The sequence below is a fragment of the Lepus europaeus genome, chromosome 22 (assembly GCF_033115175.1).
Source record: "Lepus europaeus isolate LE1 chromosome 22, mLepTim1.pri, whole genome shotgun sequence".
Lineage (NCBI taxonomy): Eukaryota > Metazoa > Chordata > Mammalia > Lagomorpha > Leporidae > Lepus > Lepus europaeus.
Genome location: NC_084848.1, coordinates 23,873,891 through 23,901,723, shown reverse-complemented (window position 1 = coordinate 23,901,723; position 27,833 = coordinate 23,873,891). Strand labels below are relative to the sequence as shown.

The window sequence follows — 27,833 nt, the reverse complement described above, 5'->3', positions numbered from 1 at the left end:
GTAGGCTGGGGATAAGGGATTGAAGAGTGAAGGGACAAGGATGGCCAGTAGGGAGGCTGGGGGCCTGGGAGAACAGCAGAGACTGGGCAAGGAAGCTAGCTTGCTCCTGCAGTCAAGACCAAGAGAGCATATCTTCTCCTTTGCTTTTGTCTGGGGCATCCATTGTTAGAGATAAAGACTTGCTTCATATTCAGCAAAAGGGGCACATTGGGGGTGTCCTAGCCATTTGCCTCTTCCTCCCACAGCGATGCCAGCCCACCCACCTGGCACCAACAGCATGTTTGTAGCCCTGGGGGGAGGTGGTACGACCCTTTCCCCCTCCCCCGTCAGCATGAACTTGCCCGTGCATGAATCACGTTCCCAGTTGCCTTTCTTTTCTGGTGAGAAAGTCTTCATCACCCCGCTGCCCTCCTGTCTCCGCAACAGAAGGGTGGTGTGAGATTCAGTCCCTCCAGAAAACTTAAAAGGATGCCAAGATCCCCAGTCTGCAACTCATGTGAGCCGTGATCTTTCCCAGTGTAGAGGGTCAGAGCAGACAAAGGCGTTCTGATCACTTGCGATGCTTTCTCTCTCTAATTATAGAAAGTAGTTAGCTATTGTTCCCTAATTGCTTGCTGCAGTTAGGTTTGGGCATTGTTTTTTTTTTTTTTTTTTTCAACAAAAGCCTGGTTTCTGATGAGTTATTCTTTTTAATCCCCCCACTCCCACCCCCCTTCTTGGTTTGTTGCCAAACCAGTGCCTGCCTGTCTATTCCGTTGAAGAACTGCAGGAGGTGGTATGGTATTTCTGGAGAAGTCATATTACTTCTAATTGTTCTCAGGGCTTGCTACTTTCCTAATAGAGAGGAAGGGAAATGTTTTTATATGATTTATTTTATTTATTTGAAAGGCAGAGTTACAGAATGGAGGGGGAGGGGGAGAGAGGGAGAGAGAGATTGAGAGCGAGCGAACACTTTCACTCATTGGTTTAATCCCCATATTGCTGCAACAGCCAGGGCTAGAAGCCTGGAACTCCATCTGGGTCTGTGATATGGATGCAGAGGCCCAAGCACTTGGTCCATCTTCTGTTGCTTTCCCAGGTGCATCCTCAGGGAGCTGGATCAGAAGTGGAGCAGCTGGGACTCTAAGTGGCATTCATATGGGATGCCAGCTTTGCAGGCCATGGCTTAGCTGCTGCGCCACAGTGCCGGCTGCGGGGTATGTGTTATTATTTCCAGTTTACAGATGAAGCATCTCAGGCTCAGGGAGTTCTCACAGTCAGGAAGTAGCCGAGCCAGGATTCAAGGCAAGGGCTGTCTGACTCCATATTTTCTCTCTCCAAGGAGCCCCAGAGTTTTTATAGACTCCAGGCAAACAAAGCATTGGTGCTGATGCTCCCACCCCACTGGGAGAATGGGGGAGTCCTCTTCTTTCACTCTGGAAGGGCCTATTTCTACGTCTGCTGCTTGGGCTTGATGGGGGATGCCAGTAGGACTCTGAAAGGGGGCCTGGGATCCCTGTGTTGGTTCTTGACAGGTGGGGGAGTTCCAATGTCATGGTAGCAATGACAACAAGGAAAGCCACTTCATCACTGAGGGGTCTGTGGCAGTCAGGGCCCCAGGGGAACAGCATGTTTAAGGTTTTAAACAGAGTATTTAATGGATTACTTGGCAGGGGGTATTGGCAGTTGAAGAAACCAACCAACAGGTGGTGGGGAAGCACCTGGGGACTAGCAAGAGCAGGAGGCCATCACCACTCCTCGGTCTAAAGTGCCCAGACTGGAGCTGTGGCAGCGGGAGAACCCAGCCATGGCCAGAACACAGACAGGGCAGGAACAGCTGGTGTGTGTATTTGTGTTTACTTGCCAATTCCAACCACAGGGAGCAAAGGGGAGGGGAGCCCCCAGGACGCAGGTGAGTCTCCTGGGGCACAGCCTAGGGAAGCCAAGGGTCAAGACAACACCTGGGGAAGATACAGGGACTCTTCAGCCCAGGCGCTAACTGAATCCTGCCTTCCATATCAGAGTAGGTTGTGATTGACAAGCTCAAAGATAACCTCAGAGCGGTGCAGTTGGAAGAGCCCTTCAAGCTCTGCCTGTAAAATACATAAAGGGGTCCCAAGCCCTGGAGAGGGAAGATGACTGGTCTGAGACCTGCAGCTAATTAGCACAGGCAGGACTGGAACTCGGCTGACCTCGTTTGCTTTGGCCCCAGCTATTTGTCTCCAAGGCTTCCCTCTCAAAATACATCTATGTTCGGGGTGGGCTACCCAATCCAGAGCGTGGGCTCTGGAATCAGGCTCACAGGGTGACTCCCAGCTCTGTCCTTTCTGAATGTTCTTGGACAAGTTATTTGGCTCTCCATGCCAGTAAAATGGGGATAATAAAAAAACTCTATCTCATATCTCATGAGGATTATATGAGAAAATATACCATTAAAGCAAACAAGGAAGTCGTTTGGCCTAGCCATGAAGAGTCCAGTTGGGAAGTCCACATCATGCAACAGGATACTTGCGTTTGGCTCCTGGCTCCAGCTTTTTTTTTAAAGCTGCCTTTTTTTTTTTTTTTTAAGATTTATATTATTTATTACAGAGAGAGGTAGAGACAGAGAGAAAGGTCTTCCATCTGCTGGTTCACTCCCCAGATGGCCGCAACGGCCAGAGCTGTGCTGATCCGAAGTCAACAGCCAGGAGCTTCCTCTGGGTCTCCCACATGGGTGCAGGGGCCCAAGGACTTGGATCATCTTCCGCTGCTTTCCCAGGCCATAGCAGAGAGCTGGATCAGAAGTGGAGCAGCCGGGACTAGAACCAGTGCCCATATGGGATGCTGGTGCTTCAGGCCAGGGCTTTAACCTGCTGTGCCACAGCGCTGGCCCCCTGGCTCCAACTTCTGACCCCAGTGGCTTACTAGTGTGGACTCTGGGCAGCAGTAATTTTGGACCAGGTGGCTGGATTTGCATGGCCCATGTTGGGTACCTGGATTAAGTTTCCCATACGGTCCAGCCCCAGGCCACTGCAGGTTTCTGAGGAGTCAACAAGTGGACGGGAGCTCTCTGTCTCTGGTGCTCAAAAAAAAAAAAAAAAAAAAAAAAAAAAGACTAACATTGGGCAATAACAAATTTTTGCTAATAGTGTACATATAATATATGCAAATATATATGAAGGTATTTCTAAAAGTTCATGGAAAACAAAATTTAAAAATAAGTTTATTTTGGTGCAAAACATTTGAAAGCCACGCATACTTTTTCATAATACACGTTTTCTGTGAACCTTTTGAAGACACCTCGTATACACGATTTTCAAAAGCCTTTGCACCAAAATAAACTTATCTTTAATTCCATTTTCTAGAGACTGTTGGAAGTATATGTACTCTGTAATGTATGTCATCTCAAGAAATTAGATTTCTGGTCAAGAATTTAAACGGATTTTACCCTTATTGGGATATGTCAGCCTTTTTCAAGAGGAATTTTTCCTCTCCCTTGTGACAGACAAGAATGCTGAACGGCTTGGGTGCAGTGCCTTTGCACAGGTCTTTAGCCAATCAGGCAGAGAAGAACTCCTCATTTTCCATGTCATTCCACCCCATGGGTTGAAAATTAATTCCAGATTATTCACCTTGTTTGACTTCCTTCCAATGTATTTTTTTTTTTTTTTTTTTGGACAGGCAGAGTGGACAGTGAGAGAGAGACAGAGAGAAAGGTCTTCCTTGGCCGTTGGTTCACCCTCCAATGGCTGGCGCGGCCGGCGCACCACGCTGATCCGATGGCAGGAGCCAGGTGCTTCTCCTGGTCTCCCATGCGGGTGCAGGGCCCAAGCACTTGGGCCATCCTGCACTGCACTCCCTGGCCATAGCAGAGAGCTGGCCTGGAAGAGGGGCAACCGGGACAGAATCCGGTGCCCCGACCGGGACTAGAACCCGGTGTGCTGGCGCCGCAAGGCGGAGGATTAGCCTGTTGAGCCACGGCGCTGGCCTCCAATGTATTTTTAAAAACATACTTTTTTGTTCATGTTTATTTATTTACTTAAAGGTAGGGTGAGCAAAAGAGAGAGAGGGATCGTCTATCTGCTGGTTCACTTCCCAGATGCCCACAACAGTTCCAGCTGGGCCAGGACAAAGCCAGAGCCTGGAACTTCGGCCAGGTCTCCTGAGGGTGTCAGGGGCGCAAGCACTTGAGCTGCCATTCACTGCCTCCCAGGGCGCATTAGCAGGAAACTGGATTAGAAGAGCTGGGACTTGAACCAGTGCTCGGATGCGACCTTACCCTGCTGCAACATGCCTGCTCTTCCTCCAAAGCAGTTTTTCCGTCAGGTCCAGACTGGTCTGACCACCTTGGGAGGCTGACTAAACAGGTTCCTTGGCATGGTCATGGACACCTCCAAGTTGCCTAAGGCCAAGAGGCCTCTCTCTTCTCCTCAGCCTTGCTGAAACACAGCTTGAAAATGCACAAGGTGTTTGGATTGGCCTGTGGACGCCCTGGGGCAGTTGGACCCCACCCTTCTGGGCCTGGGTCTGGGCTGCCTGTCTTTGTCTTGCTGGTCCCTTCTCTGTTCTGGGCAGGGGCAGACACAGGCCTCCTGGCTCCAGCTGTCTATGCTCTGCTGCTGCTCTCCATCTAACTCTTTCGGCAACCACGCTGCTGGCAGCCACACTGCGGCTTTCCTCCTGGCCCAAACACAGGCCCTCCGGTGTCTTCCTCCTGCATGGTGATCATTTCCTGTTGCCTTAAACAGAGACCTGGTTTCTCTTGTGTTCGCTCATTGTCTGCTGTTTGATGCTGGCTCGCAAATGGGTCACTTCCTGGATGAGAAATGCAGCATCCTGGATGCCGACCTCTCCTGGACAGCATTTTACACGCTCCTTCCCAACCCCGGGCCTTGCTGGCCCACAAACACAACTGGGGCTCTGGCCGATTCTGAAATATGTTTTTTCTCTTTATAGCTTTGGTGACATTTTCTTTTATTTATTTATTTTAAAAAATATTTATTTATTTGAAAAGCTGAATGACAGAGATGGAGACTAAGAGAAAAAGAAGAGATCTTCCATCGACTGGCTCACTCCATGAATGGCTGGGCCAGGCCAACCTGGGAGCCTAGAACTCCATTTGGACTCCCACATGGGTGACAGGAGCCCAGGTACATGGGCATCTTCCAGTGCTTTCCCAGGCACTTTAGCAGGGAGCTGGATTGGAAGCTGAGCTGCTGGGACTCTAACCGGTGCTCTGACATAGGATGCTGGCGTTGTAAGCAGTGGATTAACCTACTGTGCCACAGTGCCGGATCCTGATTGCAATTTCTATTTAGCTTTCTGGTCATATCTTCTCCCAGTTTAAAACTATTTATTTTAATTTATCCATTTAATCGAAAGAATTACACAGAGAGAGGAGAGAGAAAGAGAGGTCTTCCATCCGATGGTTCACTCCCCAATTGGCCGCAATGGCCAGAGCTGCACCGATTAGAAGCCAGGAGCCAGGAGCTTCTTCCAGGTCTCCCACATGGGTGCAGGGGCCCAAGGACTTGGGCCATCTTCCACTGCTTTCCTAGGCCATAGCAGAGAGCTGGATGGGAAGTGGAGCAGCCGGGTCTTGAACTGGTGTCCACATGGGATGCCGGCGCTTCAGGCCAGGGCATTAACCTACTGTGCCACAGCATCGCCCCTTAAAACACTTTAATAACTAGTTAGTGCACTTGGACTAAAATCCAAACTGCTAAGGTCTCAGGGCCCTGTGTGACCCAGCTCCTACACCTTACTGGGCTGAGTCACATTGGGGTTCCTTTCTTAAACATGCCAAGCTCTTTCCTCCCCTGGGCCTCAGTACTTTCTGTTTTCTGGAACATTCCTCCCCACAGCTATCTTCTTCACCCATGAGTTTGCAGCTTCTCAGAGACCTTGCCTGCCACTCTATCCCAAGAGGGCAGCTCTGGCCTCTGGTCCATTATGCTTTCCACATCACGTCTCTGCTTCTTTCCTTCCCAGGGTTGGTTGTATCCCATGGCTGTCCTGTCATTTCCATGCTTGTTTGTTGTCTGCTTCTCCCCTGTGCCAGCCAAATGACATAAAGGCACAGCCCTTGCCTGGTTTTATTTGTCATTTATCCTCATCCCCCGTTTTCTACTGTGTCCAAGGCATAGTGGATCCAAATCCCAACTTTGATGGAGTTTATATTCTAGTAGGAGAGACAGATAGAAACCATCTGAATGAATGAATGATGAAATTTTAGGTATTGATAAGTGCTGTAATAAATACAGTACTATAAGGAGATAGAGTGTGTACTGGGGAACATGGGGGTGCATGGATAGCTAGAGCTAATCACATGGTCTCTCCTGATGGGTGATGTTGGCATAGAAAATAGATCGCCAACACGGAGCAGTCCTTTGAAGATACGGGAGGACAGGGGGTGTAACGGCCTTAAGGTATTCATACTGGCGGACTGAGGAACAGACTGGGAATCAGTGTGGATGGAGTGGAATGAGCTGAGGAGAGAAGGTTGAGAGAGGAGGCTGCAGAGATGGGTGGGGCCACGCCACGGGGAGCCAGGCTGCCAGATAGAGTCTGGATTTTCTTCTCAGTGTGATCGCGCGCCTCTCCACAGCAATATTCTGTTTCTGAAGCACTCATTTCGCCTCCCTTGATCCTCACAAGAATCTTGAGCTAGGTACTCCGGGTAACAGTGTTAGCTGTTTTATCAAGAAGGAAACTAAAAGTCTGTTCCATTATGAAACTTGCTGGAAGGCACACAGTTCAAACAAGCGTCTTTAAATTGGTGGTTTTTAACACTGGCTGCATTGAAATCTCCTGGGGCACTCTACCTAATACCTGTGTCTGGGTCCTGCCCTCAGAAATTGGATTTAAGCGGTCTGAGGTGTGGGCTGGAGAATTTTCCAGCTCTCCAGGTGATTCTGATGCGGCTGAGAACCACTGCTCCCGGTGCACCTGCTTTCACTGTGCCAAACTCCCTCCCTGGCAGAGCTTCCCACCCAGTGCCTGTTCAAGTCCCCAGGGGAGCTCTGAAGAATTACTGAGCTCCAAACCTGACCTAGACTCTCAAACCAGACGCTCTGGGGCTGAGGCTCAGGGATTGGCTTGTTGGTTTTTTTTTGGACAGGCAGAGTGGATAGTGAGAGAGAGAGACAGAGAAAGGTCTTCCTTTTTGCCATTGGTTCACCCTCCAATGGCCGCCGCGGTCGGCATGCTGTGGCCGGCGCACCGTGCTGATCCGAAGCCAGGAGCCAGGTGCTTCTCCTGGTCTCCCATGCGGGTGCAGGGCCCAAGCACCTGGGCCATCCTCCACTGCCCTCCTGGGCCACAGCAGAGAGCTGGCCTGGAAGAGGGGCCACCGGGATAGAATCCGGCGCCCCAACCGGGACTAGAACCCGGTGTGCCAGCGCCGCAAGGCGGAGGATTAGCCTGTTAAGCCATGGTGCCGGCCGGGATTGGCTTGTTTTAAGAGAGCCTTGTTGGCCTGTCTGCTTTGGAACCTCCCATGTTTATTTTTTGGCTGTCCTGTTTGCTCGTCTCCTCACTCTCCCCAGGGTCTATGCCTTTTTAATTCCTTCTGGTAATTTTCGTGGGATTTCAGGAAGGAGTGGATTTATTTTATTTTATTCAATTTTTTTTTGCAGATTTATTTTATTCATTTGAAAGGTAGAATTACACACACACACACAGAAGGAGGGAGGGAGGTAAGGAGGGAGAGAGGGAGAGAGAGAGAAGAGAAGAGATAATTGATTTTTTTAAATTTTAATTTTTTATTTTTGACAGGCAGAGTGGACAGTGAGAGAGACAGAGAGAAAGGTCTTCCTTTGCTGTTGGTTCACCCTCCAATGGCCGCCGCGGTCGGCATGCTGTGGCCGGCGCACCGTGCTGATCCGAAGCCAGGAGCCAGGTGCTTCTCCTGGTCTCCCATGCGGGTGCAGGGCCCAAGCACTTGGGCCATCCTCCACTGCACTCCTGGGCCACAGCAGAGAGCTGGCCTGGAAGAGGGGCAACCAGGACAGAATCCGGAGCCCCGACCAGGACTAGAACCTGGTGTGCCGGTGCTGCAAGGCAGAGGATTAGCCTATTGAGCCGCGGTGCCAGCACCAAAAACTGATTTTCTATCTGCTGGTTCATTCCCCAGATGGCTGCAATGGCCAGGGCTGGGCCAGACCAAAGCCAGGAGCCAGGAGCTTCTTCCAGGTCTCCCACGTGGGTGCAGGGGCCCAAGGACTTGGGCCATCTTCTTCTGTTTTCAGGGAAGAAGAAGATGTTAGCAGGGAGCTGAATTGGAAGTGGAGCAGCTGGGACATGAACCAGTGCCCATATGGGCATCACAGATAGCAGCTTAACCCACTGCGTCACAACGTTGGTCCCGTTATTTTATTTTTTTAAAAAATCTGTTTTTGAGAGGCAGAGACAGGCAGAGATCTTCTATCCACTGACCTACTCCCTAAATTCCTACAACATTCCTACAACAGCTGGCCCAGGCTGAAGCCAGGAGCCAAGAATTCAATCCAGGTCTCCCATACGGGTGCCAGGGACCCAAGCAGTTGAGCCGTCACCTGCTGCCTCCCAGGGTGTGTGTTAACAGGAAGCTGGAATAAGAAGTGGAACCAGGACTGAAACCCAGGTACTCCAATATGGACTGCAGATGTTCCAAGTGGCTTCCCATCTGCTGTGCTGAACATGTGCCCCAAGGACTGGATTTACATGGGTTTATTCAATCAGCCATATTCAACTGGAAGTCTGAATTGAAAAGATTTAAACACTTTTTAATATAAAAGTTTACACTTCATTGTATAAAATTAAGATAGCACAAAAGGGCAAAGAATATGAAAATACTCTCACCTTTCCCCCAGAGTTAACTGCTGGCCTCCTCCTAATAATTTCATATACTTAATGCTCAATTATATTAACAGTACTAACTTTTGAGATGCATTGTCCCTCTTCTCTCTGTGGTTTTAGACTTCAAAAATTTAATTTAAATATCTTTTTCTTCTATTGTATTCTGCATCTTTTTTTTTAATTAAACTTTTATTTAATGAATATAAATTTCCAAAGTACAGCTTATGGGTTACAATGGCTTCCCCCTCCCAAAACTTCCCTCCCACCCACAACCCTCCCCTTTCCCGCTCCCTCTCCCCTTCCAATCACATCATGATTCATTTTCAATTCTCTTTATATACAGAAGATCAGTTTAGTATATATTAGGTAATGATTTCAACAGTTTGTATTCTGCATCTTTATGCTTTTTTACACAACTTTGCCTGCTCCCTAACACCCTTCTCCTGGGGAACTCCTATTCAACGCTTAATTCCCAGCTTATGAGTCAATTCTTGTTTTACAGAGCATTTCAAAATCTGGGAAAATCAATGCTCCCTCCCTGGTATCCCTATACTATTCACACTTTTTGTACTGGTGGCAAGTTTCTATTTTTCCTTATGCCTGTGAGTTGCATACTTGAGGTGGTGAGCTATAATGGCAGCCCTGGGGCTGGCGTTGTGGCATAGCAGGTAAAGCTGCCTGCTATGCCAGCTTCCCCTATGGGTTTGAGTCCTGGCTGCTCCACTTCCTATCCCATTCCTGCTAATGGCCTGAGAAAATCAAGGGAAGATGGCCCAAGTGCTTGGGCTCCTGCCACCCTTGTGGGAGACCTGGAAGAAGCTCCTAGCTCTTGACTTTGGCCTGTCCTAGCCCTGGCCCATGGGGCCATCTCCGGAGTGAACCAGTGGATAGAAGACTTCTATCTCTCTTTCTATAACCTTTTCAAATAAATAAATAAATAAATCTTTAAAAATAATGGCAACCCTATTAGACACAGAATCCCACAGCTGCCTGGATCTGCTTCTGGGCCTTTGAGTTGGTTCCATTTCTCCCCTTTGTCCACCCCCAGTATCACCCGGTCTTAATTGCTCTAGCTTGCTGGCACATGTTGACTGTGGAAGGGCAAGTCTTTGAAGCACAGTATTCTTAAGAGAGTTTTGGCTATAGTTTTCCCTTTGTCATATCAATTCTATTTTTAAAAAGATTTCTTTATTTGGAAAGGCAGAACAATATATATAGAGAGAGATAGAGACAGACTGATCTTCCATCTACTAGTTCACTTCCCCCAAATGGCCACAGCAGCCAAGCTGGGCCATGACAAAGCCCGAAGCCCAGAACTCCATCCAGGTCGCCCATGTGGTTAGCAGGGGCCCAAGCACTTGGGCCATCCTCTGCAGCTTTCCCAGGCGCATTAGCAGGGAGCTGGATTGGAAGCAGAGTATCCAGGACTCCAACTGGCCTTTGGATGTGAGATACCAGCTTTGTATGCAGAGGCTTAACTGCTGTGCCACAAGGCTGGTCTGTCATGAATTTCAGATTACTTTATGAAGGTCCAAGGGGAAAAAACAGGGAAATTTGATTGGCATGACCTTGAATCAACAGATGGATCCCCCACCTCCTCTTTGCTCCCCCAGGAAGGGGGCACCTCAACAGATAGTTGTGGAATGCGTGCCTGTCTGATGTCTGCAAGGTGCACCTGGTAGGTCAACGCTCCACAAATACCGGCCGGTGACTGAGGGCCAGACGCCCCAAGATGAGCCACCATATTCAGCAACGGTGAGTCACATTTCTTCTTCGCCTGCCTGTTCCGACACTTCACGGAAAATCTCCCGATCCGGGCTGGCCTCCGGGTACGCGGTTCGCCCGCTGCTTGGGCCGCCCGCACCCCTCCTGACTCGGTTCCAGTCCCGGCTCCGCTGCCGGTCCAGCTTCCCGCTAGCGCCGACTGGGGAGGCGGCAGCTCCCCGCCACCCCCGTGGGAGACCCAGGCTCCGTGGCTGTTGCAGGCATTTGGGGAGTGAACGAGCCGATGACCGGATGCCAGCTGTGTCTCTCAATAAAATACATAAAAAAACCAAAACCAAAAACAGCTGCAAATCCACAACTTCATCTTTCACGAAAACGCCTCTCTTGTAATAAGGTTTTCCTTAAAATTCCTAGTCCGCGGCCCAGCCAAAGAAACGAGGGACAAGGCGCCCATCGGCGCTCCGCCCGTCCACGGCCGCAGCTCTGGAAAACCACGGGAACTACAAGTCCCGGCAGGCAGCGCGGCGCCGGCTCCACCGCGCGCGGCCCCGGGGTCCGCGAGTGCCGCTGCCTGCGAACCCGCTGCCGCCGGGCTGCGGCGCGAGGCCGGGCGCCCGGGCTCGGCTTCCCTGGGGGTGAGTAGGGGCGGCCAGCCCGGGGCGCGGGCGTCGGCTCCAGCTCGGCCCCAGCGCCGGGGAGCCCGTGTGGACGCGCCGGGGCTCCGCAGCGGCAGCCTGGGGAATCGGGAGGGAGCCCCGGCCTCCGACCTTGTCGCCGGACCTCCGCGCGTAGTCGCGCGGTCACGTGACTCGCGGGCCCCGCCCCTCGGCGCGCCAGCGGGCGTCGCTGCGCACTGCCCGCTCGCTGGCTCGGCTCATGGGCGGGAGGAGGGCCGCCGGGGCCCACGCGGGCGCGGTCACCCCGGGGTCGCCTGGGCTCCGGGCCGCGGCGTGGGCCGGAGCAGGACGCCGAGAAGCCTTCCCGGCGGGCCACCTGGGCTTGCGGTGCGCGCCGGGCCGTTTCTCTCCCCGCCGTGCTTCCGGGTAGAGCAGTGCACGTGTGCCCAGGCCAGCTGCGTGGTGCCTGGTCCTTCGTGGGGGCTCCGGACAGGAGTGCGGAGTTGAAGCGAGTTAGCTGTGATCCGTGCCTTCGCACGTTGTCTGTTGCAGCGGGGGTCAGAAATCACCTGGAGGGCCTGTTTCAGCGCGGAACGCCCGATCCCATCCCCTGAGTTTTTGCACGAAGGATTCGCACTTGTGACATAGCGCCGCGCAGCTGCTGAGGCCCCTGCTCTGGGGACCCTGCTGTGAGGGCTGCAGTGTTACAGGAAAAATACACACACACACACACACACAGAGCACCCTGTGAACTCGTCACACCTGGTTGAGGGCCACTCTTACTTGGGTTGTTGACATAAACATGTGGGTATTGTCTTATGCACTCTTATTATTTTCCCAAATAAACCTTTTATTTAAGGAGTACAAGCTTCATAAGTACAACTTTAGTAGGAGTATAGTAATTCTTCCCACCATACCTGCCCTCCCACCCTCACCCCATCCCCATCCCCACCCCCTCCTCCCTCTCCCATTCCCAGTCCCATTCTCCATTAAGATTCATTTTGTTTTTTTCTTTCTTTGCATTTGTTAAAGAGACTGCCCTTGCTCCAGGGATTGGTTTTATCTCCGTTGTCAAATCTAAGTTGGTTGTAGATGCTTGGATTGACTTCTGGTGTTTCTGTTCTGTTCCATTGGTTTATCCATCTGTTTTTGTACCAGTACCAGGCTGTTTTGATTATAACTGCCTTGTTGCAGGTCTTGAAATCTAGTATTGTGATGCCTACAGATTTGTTTTTTGTTGTATAAGGTTGCTTTACCTATCCGAGGTCTCCTGTGCCTCCATATGAATTTCAGCATCATTTTTTCTAGGTCTGAGAAGAATGTCTGTGGTATTTTGATTGGTATTGCGTTGAGTCTGTAAATTGCCTTAGATGAATGGACATTTTGATGATATTGATTCTTCCAGTCCATGAACATGGAAGATTTTTCCATTTTTTTGTATCTTATGTTTCTTTCTTTAAAGTTTTGTATTTCTCATCGTAGAGATCTTTGACATCCTTGGTTAAGTTTATTCCAAGATATTTGATTTTTTTTTTTTTGTAGCTATTGTGAAGGGGATTGACCTTGGAAGTTATTTTTTTCAGCCATGGTATTGTCTGTATATACAAAGGCTGTTGATTTTTGTGTATTGATTTTTTTTTTTTAAAAATATTTGTTCATTTACTCGAAAGTCAGAGTTACCAGAGAGAGGAGAGGCAGAGAGAGAGGTTGTCCATCCGCTGGTTCACTCCCCAGTTGGCCACAATGGCTGGAGCTGCGCCAATCCTAAGCCAGGAGCCAGGAGCTTTTTCCGGGTCTCCCATGTGGGTGCAGGGGCCCAAGGGCTTGGGCCATCTTCTACTGCTTTCCCAGGCCATATCAGAGAGCTGGATTGGAAGTGGAGCAGCTGGGTCTTGAACCGGCGCCCATATGGGATGCTGGCGCTTCAGGCCAGGGCATTAACCCGCTATGCCACAGCACCAGCCTCTTGTGCATTGATTTTATATCATGCTTCTTTACCAATTCTTGTATGAGTTCCAATAGTCTCTTGGTGGATTCTTTTGGATCCCCTATAGGTAGAATCATGTCATCTGCAATTAGGAATAGTTTGACTTCCTCTTTCCCAATTTGTATCCCTTTGATTTCTTTTGCTTGCCTAATAGCTCTGGCTAAACTTCCAGGACTACGTTGAATAGCAATGGTGAGGGTGGGCATCATTGTCTGGTTCTGGATCTCAGTGAGAATGCTTCCAGCTTTTCCCCGTTTAATATGATGCTGGCCGGGTTTGTCATGAATTGCCTGGATTGTGTTGAGGAATGTTCCTTCTATACCCAATTTGTTTAGAGTTTTCACCATGAAAGGGTGTTATATTTTATCAAATGCTTTCTCTGTATCTATTGAGATACTCATATGGGTTTTGTTCTTCAGTTTGTTAATGTCTTGTATCACATTGATTGATTTGCGAATGTTGAACCATCCCTGCATACCAGGGATAGATCCCACTTGGTCTGGGTGAATGATCTTTCTGATGTGTTGTTGGATTTGATTGGCCAGAATTTTGTTTAGGATTTTTGCATCTGTGTTCATCAGGGAAATTGATCTGCAGTTCTCTTACTCTGTTGCATCTTTTTCAGGTTTAAGGATTAAGGTGATGCTGGCTTCATAGAAAGAATTTGGGAGGATTCCCTCCCTTTCAGTTGGTTTGAATAGCTTGGGAAGAATTGGAGTTAGTTCTTCCTTAAATGTCTGGCTCCATTGCTACAAGCTCCTTGGCTCAGACCTTTTCTGAGAACTCCAGTTCTTTACCTGCAGAATAAGGCTCGTAATTGTGTGCGCCTCAGGATCTGGTTGTGCAGGTTACTTGCAGTATTTAAGCACGTGGCGCTGCATGCCTCCCCCCGGACATTCACTTCTTTTCTTCTCTAGTTTGGTGCTTGCTCCTTGCACTTGGCTTTCCAAGTCTCTCCTTCCCTGGGATGAACTGAATGTGGAACTTCTGTTCCTTGCCTGGGTGAGATTTCTTTTCCTTGTCCACTCTGGAACCTTGGCATTGGTCAGGGATTCCTTTATTTCCTTGACATGGACTCACCCGCATGGTTCAGCTTTATTTCCTGCCCTGGACTGCGTCACTCCGGAGGACAGGGCGGACTGCAAACCTGCAGAGGTCAGGTGCGTGGACTCAGCATTTTGTGGACGGCATCATCCACCTCATTTGCTTTTTCTCTGCATCAGTGACGAGGTTTCTCTGAAGACCTGATCACTCTCTCCAAGGTTACCTTGGGTCTCTTCCAGGCTTGGGGACAGTCTAGAAAAAAAATAATGCTTGTTTGTCTAACTGTCTGTGTAGGAAATTAGAGGGGACTTGTGGCAAGACTAACAGAGCCGGGTCCCTAAGTGCCTTTCTTCGGTAGCTGTTCTCACGGAGCGCTGGGTAAGGGGTGATTTCAGGTCTGTCGTCCTGGGGCGGGGCTGCAGCTGGGCGGCCACTGACATGGCCCAGCCACCGTTTAACCCCACCAACAGCGTTGGATTTTTCATTTGATTCTGCCTGAGGATGGACGTCGGAGCGATCGTCAACTTCTGACTTAGAGAATTTCCCAGGCTTTCCTGATACCTGCTTTCCTGATTCCCTGGGGGTGCTTCCTATGGTCCAGAGAGGGGGAGCCCTTCTTCCTGATTTGACAAACAGCTGTGTGAGCTTTGTAGCGGAGAGTGAGGAGCACTGGTGGGTCTTGTGACATGCCCTGCATCTGCAGACTCCACACAGCGCCTTCCACGTGCTGGCACTTTTGGGCGTGGCAGGGGGTCAGAAGTCCGAGTCCTTGCCCACGGTGGCTGTCGCGTGCATTCCTGAAGGGTAGTTAGAACCTTAGGAAATGGGCTGCAGGTGTAGCTACCACAGAGGTCACAGGCTGTGAATCAGGAGAGGGGCCCAACAGGCTCTTACTCGGCTGTTTTAGTAGCTGAGCCACTGAGGGCAAATCGCCTACCTGGGGATGGTAATATTTGTCTCACCTGACTGGTTTTTGCGGGCTGTCTAATGAGGTGAGCGCGAGGGCTCGGGAAAGGCTTGCCATGATCTGGTGATTAGGCTTTAGGCTCCTGGTGACCTCGGAGCCTCCGCAAGGTGTGTGCTGTTCTGCGGGGCGGGGGCAAAGTCAGAAAGGCAAGTAAACAGTCCAGGGCAGGTGATTCATTAGCGAGGGGCTGAATAATGAAAGGTGTTTCTCCTCCACAGCCATATTTCACGCCTGACAGGATCTTTGAAAATACCCCCAGGGCAGCGGCTCATTTGCATGTTAAAGACTCACTGACACTTTATGGAAAGTTCCAGGGCCGTTCTTTGCGGACAGAGTTGGGCTCCTATAGTATGTATTTTATTTATTTCAATTTCTGCCTCTTTTGTTACTGAGGACATTTGCATGAAAACTGGGTCTTGGGAGTGGCTGATTTGTTGACTCTTCCCTCCCCAGAGGTGGCCTCATTCTTACAGGGGTCAAACCTGGGGGTCGGTGTGTGGGAGGGTGGCACTGACGGGAGGCTGTGTCGGGGTGACGGGGCGGGGTGGGGGGGTATTGAACCAGCAGCCCAGGATATGTGATTTTCATCTGGAGACCTGTGTTCTTGGCTCTGCACAGGCCTTCTGGGTTATAGTTTATCCGTTCCCCAAGTGGCTGTATGGCCCAGGGCTGGGCCAGGCTTGTTAGTAAAATGGCTCTGTTGCACTGCCCCAGACGCCATCTTAGGCCCTGGCCCCCATTGCCGCGTTGCAGGGTAGGCTTTGGCCCTAACCTCAAGGTCCAACCACGGTGTCAGCTCCACCCCCTTCCTAATGGGATTCGCTACTCCTACTTCCTTACCCGCCCCCTGACAAAGGGATATTAGGACCTGTTTCCCGGACATGTGTTTTCTCTTTTTCCTTCTTTGCCCTTTCCCTCCCGTCTGTCCGGTTTCCCCCAATAAGCCTTCCCCTTACTCCGGTGTTTGGTGTGTTTTGTGGCTGCCTTATCCAAGACACAGCACCAATGTAAGGCCGCCACAAAACACATCAAATACCGGAGTAAGGGAAAGGGTTTATTGGGGGAAACCCGACAGACCGGAGGGAAGGGTCTAGAAGGAAGGAAAGAGAAAGAGCCACGTGTTCAGGAACAGGTCCTTTTAAAACTTTGCCGGAAGATGGGCAGGGAAGTAGGAGCATCGAATCCCATTTGGTTGGGGGTGGAGCTGACACCGTGGTTGGGCCATGTGGCCACCTGGTTTCCAGAAATGGTGGTGGGGGCCAGAGCCTAGGATGGTATCTGGGGTGTAGATTGTGCTATAGATAAGACTGTGGCATTTTACTAACAAGGCTGGAGCTAGGAACTCCATCTGGATCTCGCACGTGGTGGGTAGGGGTCCAAGTAATTGGACCAAACTCTGCTGCTTTCCAGATGCATTCGCAGGGAGGTGGGTTGGAAGCAGAGCAGCTGGGTGGCCCTTCCTGGCACTGAGGGTCTTGAGGAGGGAAGGTGTGTAAGGAGCTGAGGTCACTCAGCCTAATTTCTCTAGTCATGGTCGATTCTGGCTCTGGTTGGGAGCCAGAATCCGTGTCTTATTGAAACAAAGCAGATGGTAAGCTGAGCCTGTCGCCCTTTGGCACCTGAACGTACTGTAGGCCAAGGATACTACAAGGGAGAAAGGCAGGGTTAGGTGGGGGCCTGTTAGAAGGTTACAGGTGCAGCTTGCAGCATTCCTCCGGGAGCTGATAGGCAGGCGCATTTGCCAACACCTGACACTGGTGAGGAAAGGGGAGGTGGGAGTGATGGGAGGTGGGAGTGAGAGCTTCTGTTGAGCCCTGGACCGCACGTGCAGGTGGCTCCTTGCTAAACATGTTCTGTGGTTTGTCTCAGTCCTCGCCACTGTATCAAGGAGGGCCTGCTGTTATACCTTCCATTTTGTAGCCAAGATGGCGAGACTTAGGGTGATGGAGCAACTTTCCCACAGTCACAGGGTGTAAGTGGCTGTGCCAGGACTAAACCCGGGCTCCAGCGTGCATGTCCTCAGCTGCCCCTTGCCCCGTCCAAAAGGGACCCTTAGTGTATTAAATGTTGGCAAAATGGTGTTGGATAGGGAAGTTCTCTTTCTTTTTTAAAATATTATTTATTCAATAGGTAGAGAAACAGAAAGGGAGCCAGGTAGACACAGAGAGAATCTTCCGTCCACTGGTTCACTCCCCGAATGCTCACAGCAGCTGGGGCTGACCAGTCTGAAGCCAGGAACCAGGAACTCCATCCAGGTCTTCCAGATGGGTGTTAGGGACCCAATGACTTGAGCCATCACCAGTGCCTCCCAGGATGCACATTAGCAGGAAACTGGAATTGGAAGTGGAGCTGGGACTCAAACCCGGCACTCTGATGTGGGATGTGGGTGTCCGGGCAGAGCCTTAACTGCTGTGTCAGATGGTGGCCCTGGGACGTGTTCTAAAGAGAAATGTAAAGACTCTACTAGAACGTAAGGTTTTTTGTTAATTTATTGAGACACAGTTGACAAATAACAATTGTATATATATGTGGTGCACAGCATGGAGATTTTATATATACATATATATAAATAGTGTGTGTGTGTGTTTAATGCTTACCACAATCAAATTCATCACCATCTACATGATTTCAGCTGGTTACCCCAGTTTTGTGTGTATCGTGAGGACACGTAAGATCCTATTCTCTTACTAGTAGGCTCCAAACACAACGAAAAGATAAGGAAATGGAAAGGCTGCTTGGTGGGATGATTGATTTATGCTGTGTATACGTCTCGAAATACTGCACTGTACTCCATAACAATATTGAAGTATTATATGTTAATCCAAAATTATAAAAATACCTAACACAGAGTGTGAGAGTAGGAATTGTAAGGATCAGCCAGAAGCCAAGACATGGCATAGCGGCTTTACCTGCTACGCAACAGCACCCCCACCCCCGCCATATTACTTCAGTTTATTTCTAGATCAATCACAAGATGCAGAGTTGACTTCCTCCTCGCTCTGCTGAAGAGCAGAGATCTGGCCATTTCTAAAGCTTCTGCTATAGGGAAAAGGAGTCCCACTACTGAAAGGCCCTTACTCCATCAAAGAAGGAGGTGGCTTTCTTTGAAGGGAGAGCTTCCACTTTGATTATGGCCTTGTCTAAATAAGGTTGGAGTTGGTGAACTCAAAAGGCTTTCATAGCCTTGGCAGCTCATGACAAGAGCCTCAGGTGATTACTGAAGTCATAAATAAGAGTGTCAATTGTTAAATCAACAACGGGAGTCATTGTGCACTTACTCCCCATGTATGACCTCTGTCCTTAATGTGTTGTACTATGGGAATTAATGGTAAAACTAGTACTCAAACAGTACTTTATACTTTGTGTGTCTGTGTGGGTGCAATCTGTTGAAATCTTCACTTGGTATATACTAAGTTGATCTTCTGTATATAAAGATAATTAAAATGAATCAATGAAGAATGGGATGGAAGAGGGAGTGGGAGATGGGATGGTTTGTGGGTAGGAGTGTGGTTATATGGGGAAAAACCGCTATCATTCAAAATTTGTACTTTCAAAATTTATATTTATTTATTTATTTTGACAGGCAGAGTTAGACAGAAAGAAAGGTCTTCCCCACATTGGTTCACCCCCCAAATGGCTGCTGCGGCCAGCGCGCAGCGCCGATCCGAAGCCAGGAGCCAGGAGCCAGGAACCAGGTGCCTCCCCCTGGTCTCCCATGTGGGTGTAGGGCCCAAGGACTTGGGCCATCCTCCTTTGCCCTCCCGGGTCACAGCAGAGAGCTGGACTGGAAGAGGAGCAACCAGGACAGAACTGGCGCCCCAACTGGGACTAGAACCCGGGGTGCTGGAGCCATAGGCAGAGGATTACCTAGTGAGCCACGGCGCCGGCCCAAAATTTATATTTGTTAAATAAAAATTTTCTAAAAAAAAAAGAAAGGCCTTATTTAGAGTCAGCTGAATTGCATCTCCAATATACCAGCAATATGACTTGTGAATCAGTTATTTCCTTTTAGGCTAAGTTCTCTTGTGGAAGTATATTGTAAAGTGGAAGTAATAAGCTTATTCCTGGTGAACACTCAAAGACAATATTCTGATGAATACCGTTAGCCTATCTGACTTCCCTTATTATTCTGAGCATCAAAAAAGGACAAACACTGTACTTAGCAAACTTCAACATCGATTCATAGCATTGATTGTTGTTGCCATGGCAATTAGTATCCTTCGAGCTTTTCATTAAATAAATAAATAAATGAAAAATATCTGAAAATCTCTTAGCAAATTTCAGGCAGACCGCACAGTCCTAGGAACTGTAGCCACTGTGGTGTACCTTACAGCCCATGTGATGACCAGAAGTTTCTACTCTTTGACAAGCAGCTCTGCATCCCCCTACCCTGCAGGCCCTGGCAGTTGCCATCCTACCCGCTGTTTTTATGAATCCCAGTTGTCTGAAGGCCGCATGTACGTGAGATCGTTCGATGTTTGCCCTTCTGTGCTTGGCTTCTCAGTGAATGTCGTGTCCTCTGGGGTCATCCATGTTGTTGCACATGGCAGGATAGGACTCCACTGTGTGGGTGTATCTGTCACACTTTTTTTTTAAGTTTTATTTATTTGAAAGGCAGAGCAACAGAGAGAGAGAGAGAGAGAGAGAGAGAGAGAGAGAGATCTATTCATAGGTTCGCTCTCCAAATGCCTATAACAGCTAGGGCTGGATAGGGCAAAGTCAGGAGCCAGGAATCGAATCCTGGTCTCCCATGTAGGTGGCAAGAACTCAAGTACTTGAGCCTCACCTGCTGCTTCCCAGGGTGTACATTGACAGGAAGCTGGATTGGTAGCAGAGGTGGCACTCGAACCCAGGCCCTCTCATATGGAATGCGGGTATCCCAAGTAGTGTTTTTTTTTTTTAAGATTTTTAAATTTTTTTAAAATTTATTTGAAAGGTAGAGTTAGAGAGTGAAGGGAGGGAGAGAGAGAGAAATAGAGAGAGAGAGAATCATCCATCCACTGGGAGAGAGAGAGAATCATCCATCCACTGGTTCATTCCCCAAATGGCCACAATGGCCAGAGCTGGGCCATGCTGAAGCCAATGAGCTTCATCTGGTTCTCCCACATAGAGTTCTCAAGCACTTGGACCATCTCCTGCTGCTTTCCCAGGCACATTAGCAGGGAGCTGGATCGGAAGTGGAGCAGCCAGCACTCATACCAGTTCCCATATGGGATATTGGCATTGCAGATGGCAACTTAACTCATTATGCTACAATGATGACTCTGGAGCCTCTCTGTTAAAGCAAAAATATATATTGGCACCCGTTGTCTAAAATTCTCAGGGCCCACAAGTGGGGATGTTTTTGGATTTTGATACTTTTGCATGTACATAATGAGATATCTTGGGGCTGGGACCCAAGTCTAAGCATGAAATTCATATAAGTTTGATATACCCCTCATATACGTAGGCTAAAGGTCATTGTATACACTATTTCATAATTTTCTGCATGAAACCAGGTTTCATGGTATGGAATTTTCCGTTTGTGGCATGATGTTGGTGCTCAAAATGTTTCATCAGATTTTGCATTTTCAGGTTGGTATGCTCAACCCATACTTACTTGAGCTTGCATAAAAAGTCACCTATTATTAAAAATACAGCTGACTGAGCCTTACCCTGGAGTTGGTGGGTCAGTGGGCCACATGGTGGTGTCTGGGAATCTGTATTTTTGAAATGGCGCCCAGGCAGGTATTTTTTCAAATGTTCCTTATACCATGCTCTAGAAATGCTGAATTAAGAAAAGAAGCCTGCAAAGGGACTAGTGATGGGATATAGAAAGCAGTGAGTCTAGAGACAGTCACGAAAGGAGAGAAAAAGAAACAGAGCAGGTAGGAAAAGTAGAAAGCATGGAAGAGGATGGTGAATTGAAATCCAAATACATGTTGTTACATTAAATACAAGCAGAAAAAATAACTGGATGCTGCTTAGAGAAATGCTATACACTTACTATACAGTGTAAGTTGGAAGTGAAAGATGGGCTTTGTTAATACTTTTGAAGAAAGTCTATGGCTGGGATTGGTGTTGTGGCATAGTGAGTTAAGCCCCCTGCCTGCGATGCCGGTATCCCATATGGTGCTGGTTTGAGTCCTGGTTGCTTCACTTCTCATCCAGATCCCTGCTAATGTGCTTGGGAAAGCAGCAGAACATGACCCAAGGGTTTGGGCCCCTGCACCCATGTGGGAGACCCAGATGCTGTTCTGGCTGCTGGTTTTGGCCTGGTCCAGCCATGGTTGTTGCGGCCATTTGGGGAGTGAACCAGCAGATAGAAGATCTCTCTCTCTCTCTGTCTCTACCTCTTTGTGTAACTCTGCCTTTCAAATAAAATAAATAAATCTTAAAATAAAAATAAATCTTAAAATACATCTGTGGGATGTATTTTGAGGCATGAGTCTAAATAGACTTATTTTTTTAACTAAAATTTTTTAAAAATAATTTATTTGAAATGGAGAGTGACAGAGAGATGGAGGGACAGAGAGAGAGAAAGAGCTTGTTTGTTGGTTCAGTCCCCAGGTGGCTGCAATGGCTGGGGCTAGAGGAGGCCAAAGTGAGGAGCCAGCAACTCTATCCTGGTCTTCCACTCAGGTGGCAGGGGCTCAAGTACTTGGGTCATCTTCTGCTGCTTCCCCAGGCACATTCTCAAGGAGTTGGATTGGAAGCTGAGCAGCCAGGACTCCAACTGGTGCCCATATGGGATGCTGGCATCGCAGGTGGTGGCTTTACCTGCCATGCCACAGTGCCGGCCCCCCTAAATAGACTTTAAAGAGACTGAAGACAAGGCTGTGTGTAGCAATAGCTCCCACACAGAGAGCAAAGAGGCACAGAGCAGGAAGAGACAGTCACAGAGTGAGTCCAGAGCAGAAGCACCCTGGGGATGACCTGAATCTTCCTGCCACATCGCTGCAGGCTTTGCACCTACAGGGGCCAGATGGCTGTAGCTGTACTCATAGATCTTAGTCTCATACAGAATGCTTGGGAATTCAAGTGGAAGCAGTGGCCCCAGAGAACAACTACACAGCTACCTGGTGGGCTGGGCTGGTGCAAGTCAGGTGGGGAAAGCAGCCAGGGCCCCGGGAACTCCCTTGGTTGCACCAACCAGGAGTGTGTTTGGTTAATGAGATAGAATTGGCAGATGGACATTGGGTCCTTAACCCTTAAGGGCTGTGCAGGACTGTGAGTGGACAATGTAGGAACAGTCATGGCGTTTGCCTCAAGGAACTATGGTCTAAGTCAAGGGGTCATCTGTGCTCACCAAAGTCATTATTTTGAAAATCAGCTGGGTGTGGAGGGCTTCCCCAGTTGTTTCTGTCCACCTGCAGTCTTGGCTGTGGCTAGGGCGTGGAGGCGTACTGCTGCTTGTCCCCGTGTGGTGGTGTAACAATAAAAGCAGCAATGGTTAACGTGTTATGCTTTTCCTATCTGAAGTAGCATCTTGCTTCTCTCTTGACCCCCTTGCCCTCTTTGCTTTTCTCTCTGGCTACAAGCTCTGATAGTCTAGCACATGGATGCCTGTTGGCTTGTTACCTGTCATTCACCCTAGAGTCGGAGTCCCGTGTGGATAAGAGCTTGGTCTTGTTCCCTGTCTCTCCCCATGCCTGGAGCAGTGAAGGAGGATTTTGAGCATTGACTGTGGCAGGTGCCGTGCTGACCGTTTCGAGTGCATTATCTCATCTTATCCCAGCAGTGTTGAGGTAGTCATCATCTGCTTTTACAAATGAGGAAACTGAGGCTGAATGAGATTAAGAAAGTGGTCCCAAGGTCATCCCAAGGTCTGTGAGTGATAGAGCTGACATCTGAATTGCAGACTGGCTCTGAAGCCCTAAACAGTGTTCCATCTCTGTCTTCCTTTCTGTCGCAGGGTCTCAGGACATGGCCAGAAAGGCCCTCAAGCTTGCTTCATGGACCAGCATGGCTCTTGCTGCCTCTGGCATCTACCTCTACAGTAACAAGTACTTGGACCCTAATGACTTTGGCGCCGTCAGGGTGGGCAGAGCAGTTGCTACGGTAGGTTTTCTCATCGTGGGAGTGGCTGAGAAACTTCAGCGGTACTTGGGCAGCCTGTGTGGGCAGTGCTTGGGCAGAGGAGTCCTGATTGACGTCTAGGTGTTAAGTTCTGTCCTGTCTTGGTCCACAGACAGCTGTCATCAGTTATGACTACCTCACCTCCCTTAGGAGTGTCCCGTATGGCTCAGAGGAGTATGTGCAGCTCCGATCCAAGGTAAGGGAACAGTGGGACTCATGTGAACCTGAAGTGGCTGCACAGCCAATAGGCTTTCTGTGTGCCCCTGGAGATGGGCAGAGGGCAAAGTGCGGATTGAGGCTGGGGCCATCGGCCAGCTGGGGGTTTGGAGGGAAAGAGGGGAGGAGCGGCTGTCCCATCACGTTGAGGTGTTTCAGTGCCAGTGAGCAGGGCTGTGAGCCCGGCATCAAGTTGGATCCCCTGGTACTGAGGATGTTAATCTACACAGTGCTGCTGGGGAGGCTGCTGTGTGTTTCTGGGCAGTGCCAATATCTGGGATGACTCAGGCCGGATGAAGGCTTTGTCCCCAACACAATCTAGCTGGCTTCCAGCCTGCTTTGTCAGCAAAACCCAGCTGAGAGAGGTTCACCGCTGTCCTATCTGGAGGCCACCTTGGGGCTTCTTGTTGGCCTCTGCGTGGATTCCACCGCCGCTTTCTTTCCTGGCAACAGGGAGCCTGACGTTGCTTTGACATCTGTGTACTCTGAGAGTTGGGGGACCAAGCAGGAGGCGTTTGTGCGGTGTCAGTTGAGTTTGAGGTCAGGTGTAGGCACTTTGGTCTGGAGAGCTCTGTGCCAGATGGATCTGTCCAGCAGTTCTCCCCACCTGGAATTCTCTTTGCTGCCTAGGCAATTCTTAGTCTTCCCTTTGGACTCACTCAGTTACCTCCTCTCCTCCTCTCCCCCCATGATGTTCTCCTTTTCAGGCATCCTTTGTGGAAGGAATAATTAACTTTTACATTTTTAGTTAAACTCTTCATTATGGACACTGTAGCCATCCACCAGAGTTCAGAGAATAGTAAAATGAACCCCTGTGGAGCTGTCCTCTAGTGTGAGAATTTATCAACATTTTCCCCATTGTATTGGTCCCTGCCCTCTCCCTATCCATGCCTTCATTTATTTATTATTATTTTTTTGCCGAAATAATTAAATGCAAATCTTAGACATCACATTGCCTTATCTGTAAATACATCAGGATGTATCTGTAATAGATAGGATCTTTAAAGAACATAGCCATAATATCATGATCACGCCTAACAAAATTAATAATTTCTTACCTAGTCCATGTTCAAATTTCCTGTATTGCCCCCAGACTGTCTCTTTATAGTTAGTTTGTCCACATCTGCATCCCAATCGAAACATTTGATTGACGTTTCCTGTATACATTAAAATCTTTGACATTTACTCATCCTCTCTTTTTGGTGCTAGTTTCTTGTTGAAAAAAGTAGATAATTTATCCTGTAGATCTTTTTTCTTTTTAAAAATATTTATTTATTTAGAAAGTCAGAATTGGAGACACACACACACACAGAGAGAAAGAGAGAGAGAGAGAAAGACAGACAGACAGAGAGATCTTCCATCTGCTGGTTTATTTTCCAGGTGGCTCAATGAGCAGCACTGAGCCAGGCTGAAGCCAGGAGCTCCATTCAGGTCTCCCACATCGGTAGCAGGGGTTCAGACACTTGGGCCATCCTTTGCTGCTTTTCTCTGGTCATTAGCAGGGAGCTCGATTGGAATGGAGCAGCTGGGACCTGAACGAAAACCCATATGGAATGCCGGTGTTGCGAGTGGTGGCTTTACTTGCTGTGTCATAGTGCCAATCTTCCTGTAGCATTTTCCACATTCAGGGTTTGGTCGATGGCCTCCTGAAAGTGTTGTTGAATGGGAAAGACATTTATATATATATATATATATTTATATATATATATATATATATATATTTTTTTTTTTTGACAGGCAGAGTGGACAGTGAGAGAGAGAGACAGAGAGAAAGGTCTTCTTTTTCCATTGGTTCACCCCTCAATGGCTGCTGCGGCTGGCATGCTGCGGCCTGCGCACTGCATTGATCCAAATCCAGGAGCCAGGTGCTTCTCCTGGTCTCCCATGCGGGTGCAGGGCCCAAGCACTTGGGCCATCCTCCACTGCCTTCCCGGGCCACAGCAGAGAGCTGGACTGGAAGAGGAGCAACTGGGACAGAATCCAGCGCCCCAACCAGGACTAGAACCCGGTGTGCCAGTGCCACAGGCGGAGGATTAGCCTATTGAGCTGCGGCGCCGGCCACATTTATATGTTTAAAAATTCATGTACAGGCCGGCGCCGTGGCTTAACAGGCTAATCCTCCGAGGCCTTGCGGCGCCGGCACACCGGGTTCTAGTCCCGGTTGGGGCGCCGGATTCTGTCCCGGTTGCCCCTCTTCCAGGCCAGCTCTCTGCTATGGCCCGGGAAGGCAGTGGAGGATGGCCCATGTGCTTGGGCCCTGCACCCGCATTGGAGACCAGGAGAAGCACCTGGCTCCTGGCTTCGGATCAGCGAGATCTGCCGGCCGCAGTGGCCATTGGAGGGTGAACCAACGGCAAAAAGGAAGACCTCTCTCTCTCACTATCCATCCACTCTGCCTGTCCAAAAAAAAAAAAAAAAAAAAAAAAAAAAAAATTCATGTACATACTTCAAATAGTTCATAGATAGGTGAAGTTAAAAAGTTAAAAGATAAATTTGGGGGACTGGCACTGTGACATAGTGGCTAAAGCCACTGTCTGCTGTGCCGACGTCCCCTATGGGCGCTGGTTTGAGTCTCGGCTGCTCCACGTGCGTTCTAGCTCTCTGCTGTGGCCTGAGAAAGCAGTGAAAGATGACCCAAGTCCTTGGGCTCCAGTACCCATGTGGGAGACCCAGAAGAAGCTCCTGGCTCCAAGCTTCGAATCAGCACAGCTCCGGCCATTGTGGCCATTTGGAGGGTGAACCAGTGGGTAGAAGACCTCTCTATCTCTCTCTCCCTACTTCTGCCTCTATTTAACTCTGTCTTTCAAATAAATAAATAAATCTTTGGGAAAAAAAGAGATAATTTGGGGCAGGCATCGTGGCTCACTGGACTAAGCTGCTTCTTGCAGTGCTGGCATCCCATATGAGCACTGGTTCCCATATTGGCTGCTCTGCTTCTGATCCAGCTCCCTGTTAACATGCCTGGGAGAGCTGTGGAAGATGGGCCAAGTGCTTGGGTCCCAGCCGTCTGTAGGAGATACCCACATGGAGTTCCAGGCTCTCGGCTTTGGAATGTACCAGCCTTAGCTGTTGCTGGCTATTTGGGGAGAGAACCAGTGGATGGAAGATTCTGTTCCTACCTGCTTCTTCTGTCCTTCCTCTCCTCCCTCCTTGCTTCTCTCTTCACTCTGCCTTTCAAATGAAAATAAATACATCTCTAAAAAAAGTAAGTTTATTTTGCTGTACAACATTTTGAAATCCATGCATTATTTTTTCATATTATTAATTTTCCATGGACTTTTTGAAGATTCCTCATATGCATGGATTTCAAAAGGATTTTTGGGGGGCCAGCATTGTGGTGTAGCAGGTTAAGCTTCTGCCTTTGATGCTGGCATCCCATATGGATACAAGTTTAAGTCCTGGCTGCTCTATTTCCAATCCAGCTCTCTGCTATGGCCTGGGAAAGCAGTGGAAAATGGTCCAAGTGCTTGGGTCCCTGCACCCACGTAGGAGACACAAAGGAAGCTCCTTCTTCTCGGCTTCTGCCTGGCCCAGCCCCTGGCATTGCGGCCATTTGGGGAGTGAACCAGTGTGTGGAAAATCTCTCTGTTTCTCCTCCTCTCTCTGTAACTCTGACTTTCAAATCAATTAAAAAAAAAAAAAACTTAAAAAATTTTTTTTTGCACCAGAATAAAATTATCATTTAATTCCATTTTCCATGGATTTTTTTGGAATTAGCCTCATAAAAATATTTGAAACACACAGAGTGACTCTAATATCCTTATTTTTTCATTCTCCAATTTTTCTGCCTGCTATCAATTATTATTTCTTGTGCATCCTTCCAGAAATATCTCCCTATTTGAATTTGATCACTGTTTATTCTTGCCACAGACGATGGTTGGTTGTTTTACCTCTCCTGATGGTGCCTGGGACTGAGTTGGTTGAATGGTTCAGTGCCAGGCAGCACCCTGCTACCTCCTTGCCTTCGCAGGAGCCCCAGAAAGAACCCAGGCTGGTGATCAGATGACTTGAATTTGTGCATTGGCTTTGGGACGGTCACTTTAACCTTTTGTAGCTGCCATATTCCTTGTCTAAACCAGAGGTGGTAATGCCGCTTACTGAGGATTAAATGGAGACTGTCCGAGCCAGTGCCTTGTGCAGTGTAAAGCAGGTGTTACATTCAAGTCCACTGCCTCCTGGAAGCTGTGAGCCTTGTGAGGAGAGGGGCTTGGTCTGGGCTGTGCACCTCCATGTCTGCAGCTCTCACACCAGTACCCAGCACCCAGTAGATTCTGAATAAAGCTTCACGGAGTAGCTAAGAGAATGAAATTGTAGCTTTTATTGGAGAATCTCAAAGCACCTGCCTCTGAGACTTCACACCCTTTTGCTTTTCCTCGCCCTCTTTCTTCTCCTGACCAGAGCTGTGGGCCTTGGAAAGCGCTGC

At 49.0% G+C, this 27,833-nt stretch overlaps 1 protein-coding gene across 4 annotated transcripts in view; it reads left to right on the top strand.

The window, feature by feature from the left end:
- Positions 1-11,091: 11,091 nt before the first annotated feature.
- The window catches only part of ADCK1 (aarF domain containing kinase 1), a 135,738-nt gene continuing 118,996 nt past the window's right edge, over positions 11,092-27,833 (top strand). For 3 of the 4 annotated variants that reach the window (XR_009864820.1, XM_062181552.1, XM_062181549.1), the window contains exons 1-3: positions 11,092-11,156; positions 23,031-23,176; positions 23,307-23,390. Coding sequence is in view for 3 of the 4 variants with exons in the window: in XM_062181552.1 (XP_062037536.1) it covers positions 23,042-23,176; positions 23,307-23,390 (219 nt within the window). In the remaining variant the exon portion in view is untranslated. Of the gene's footprint in view, positions 11,157-15,354; positions 15,485-23,030; positions 23,177-23,306; positions 23,391-27,833 lie in introns of all 4 variants that reach the window. The other variant, XM_062181551.1, reaches the window with a different exon arrangement.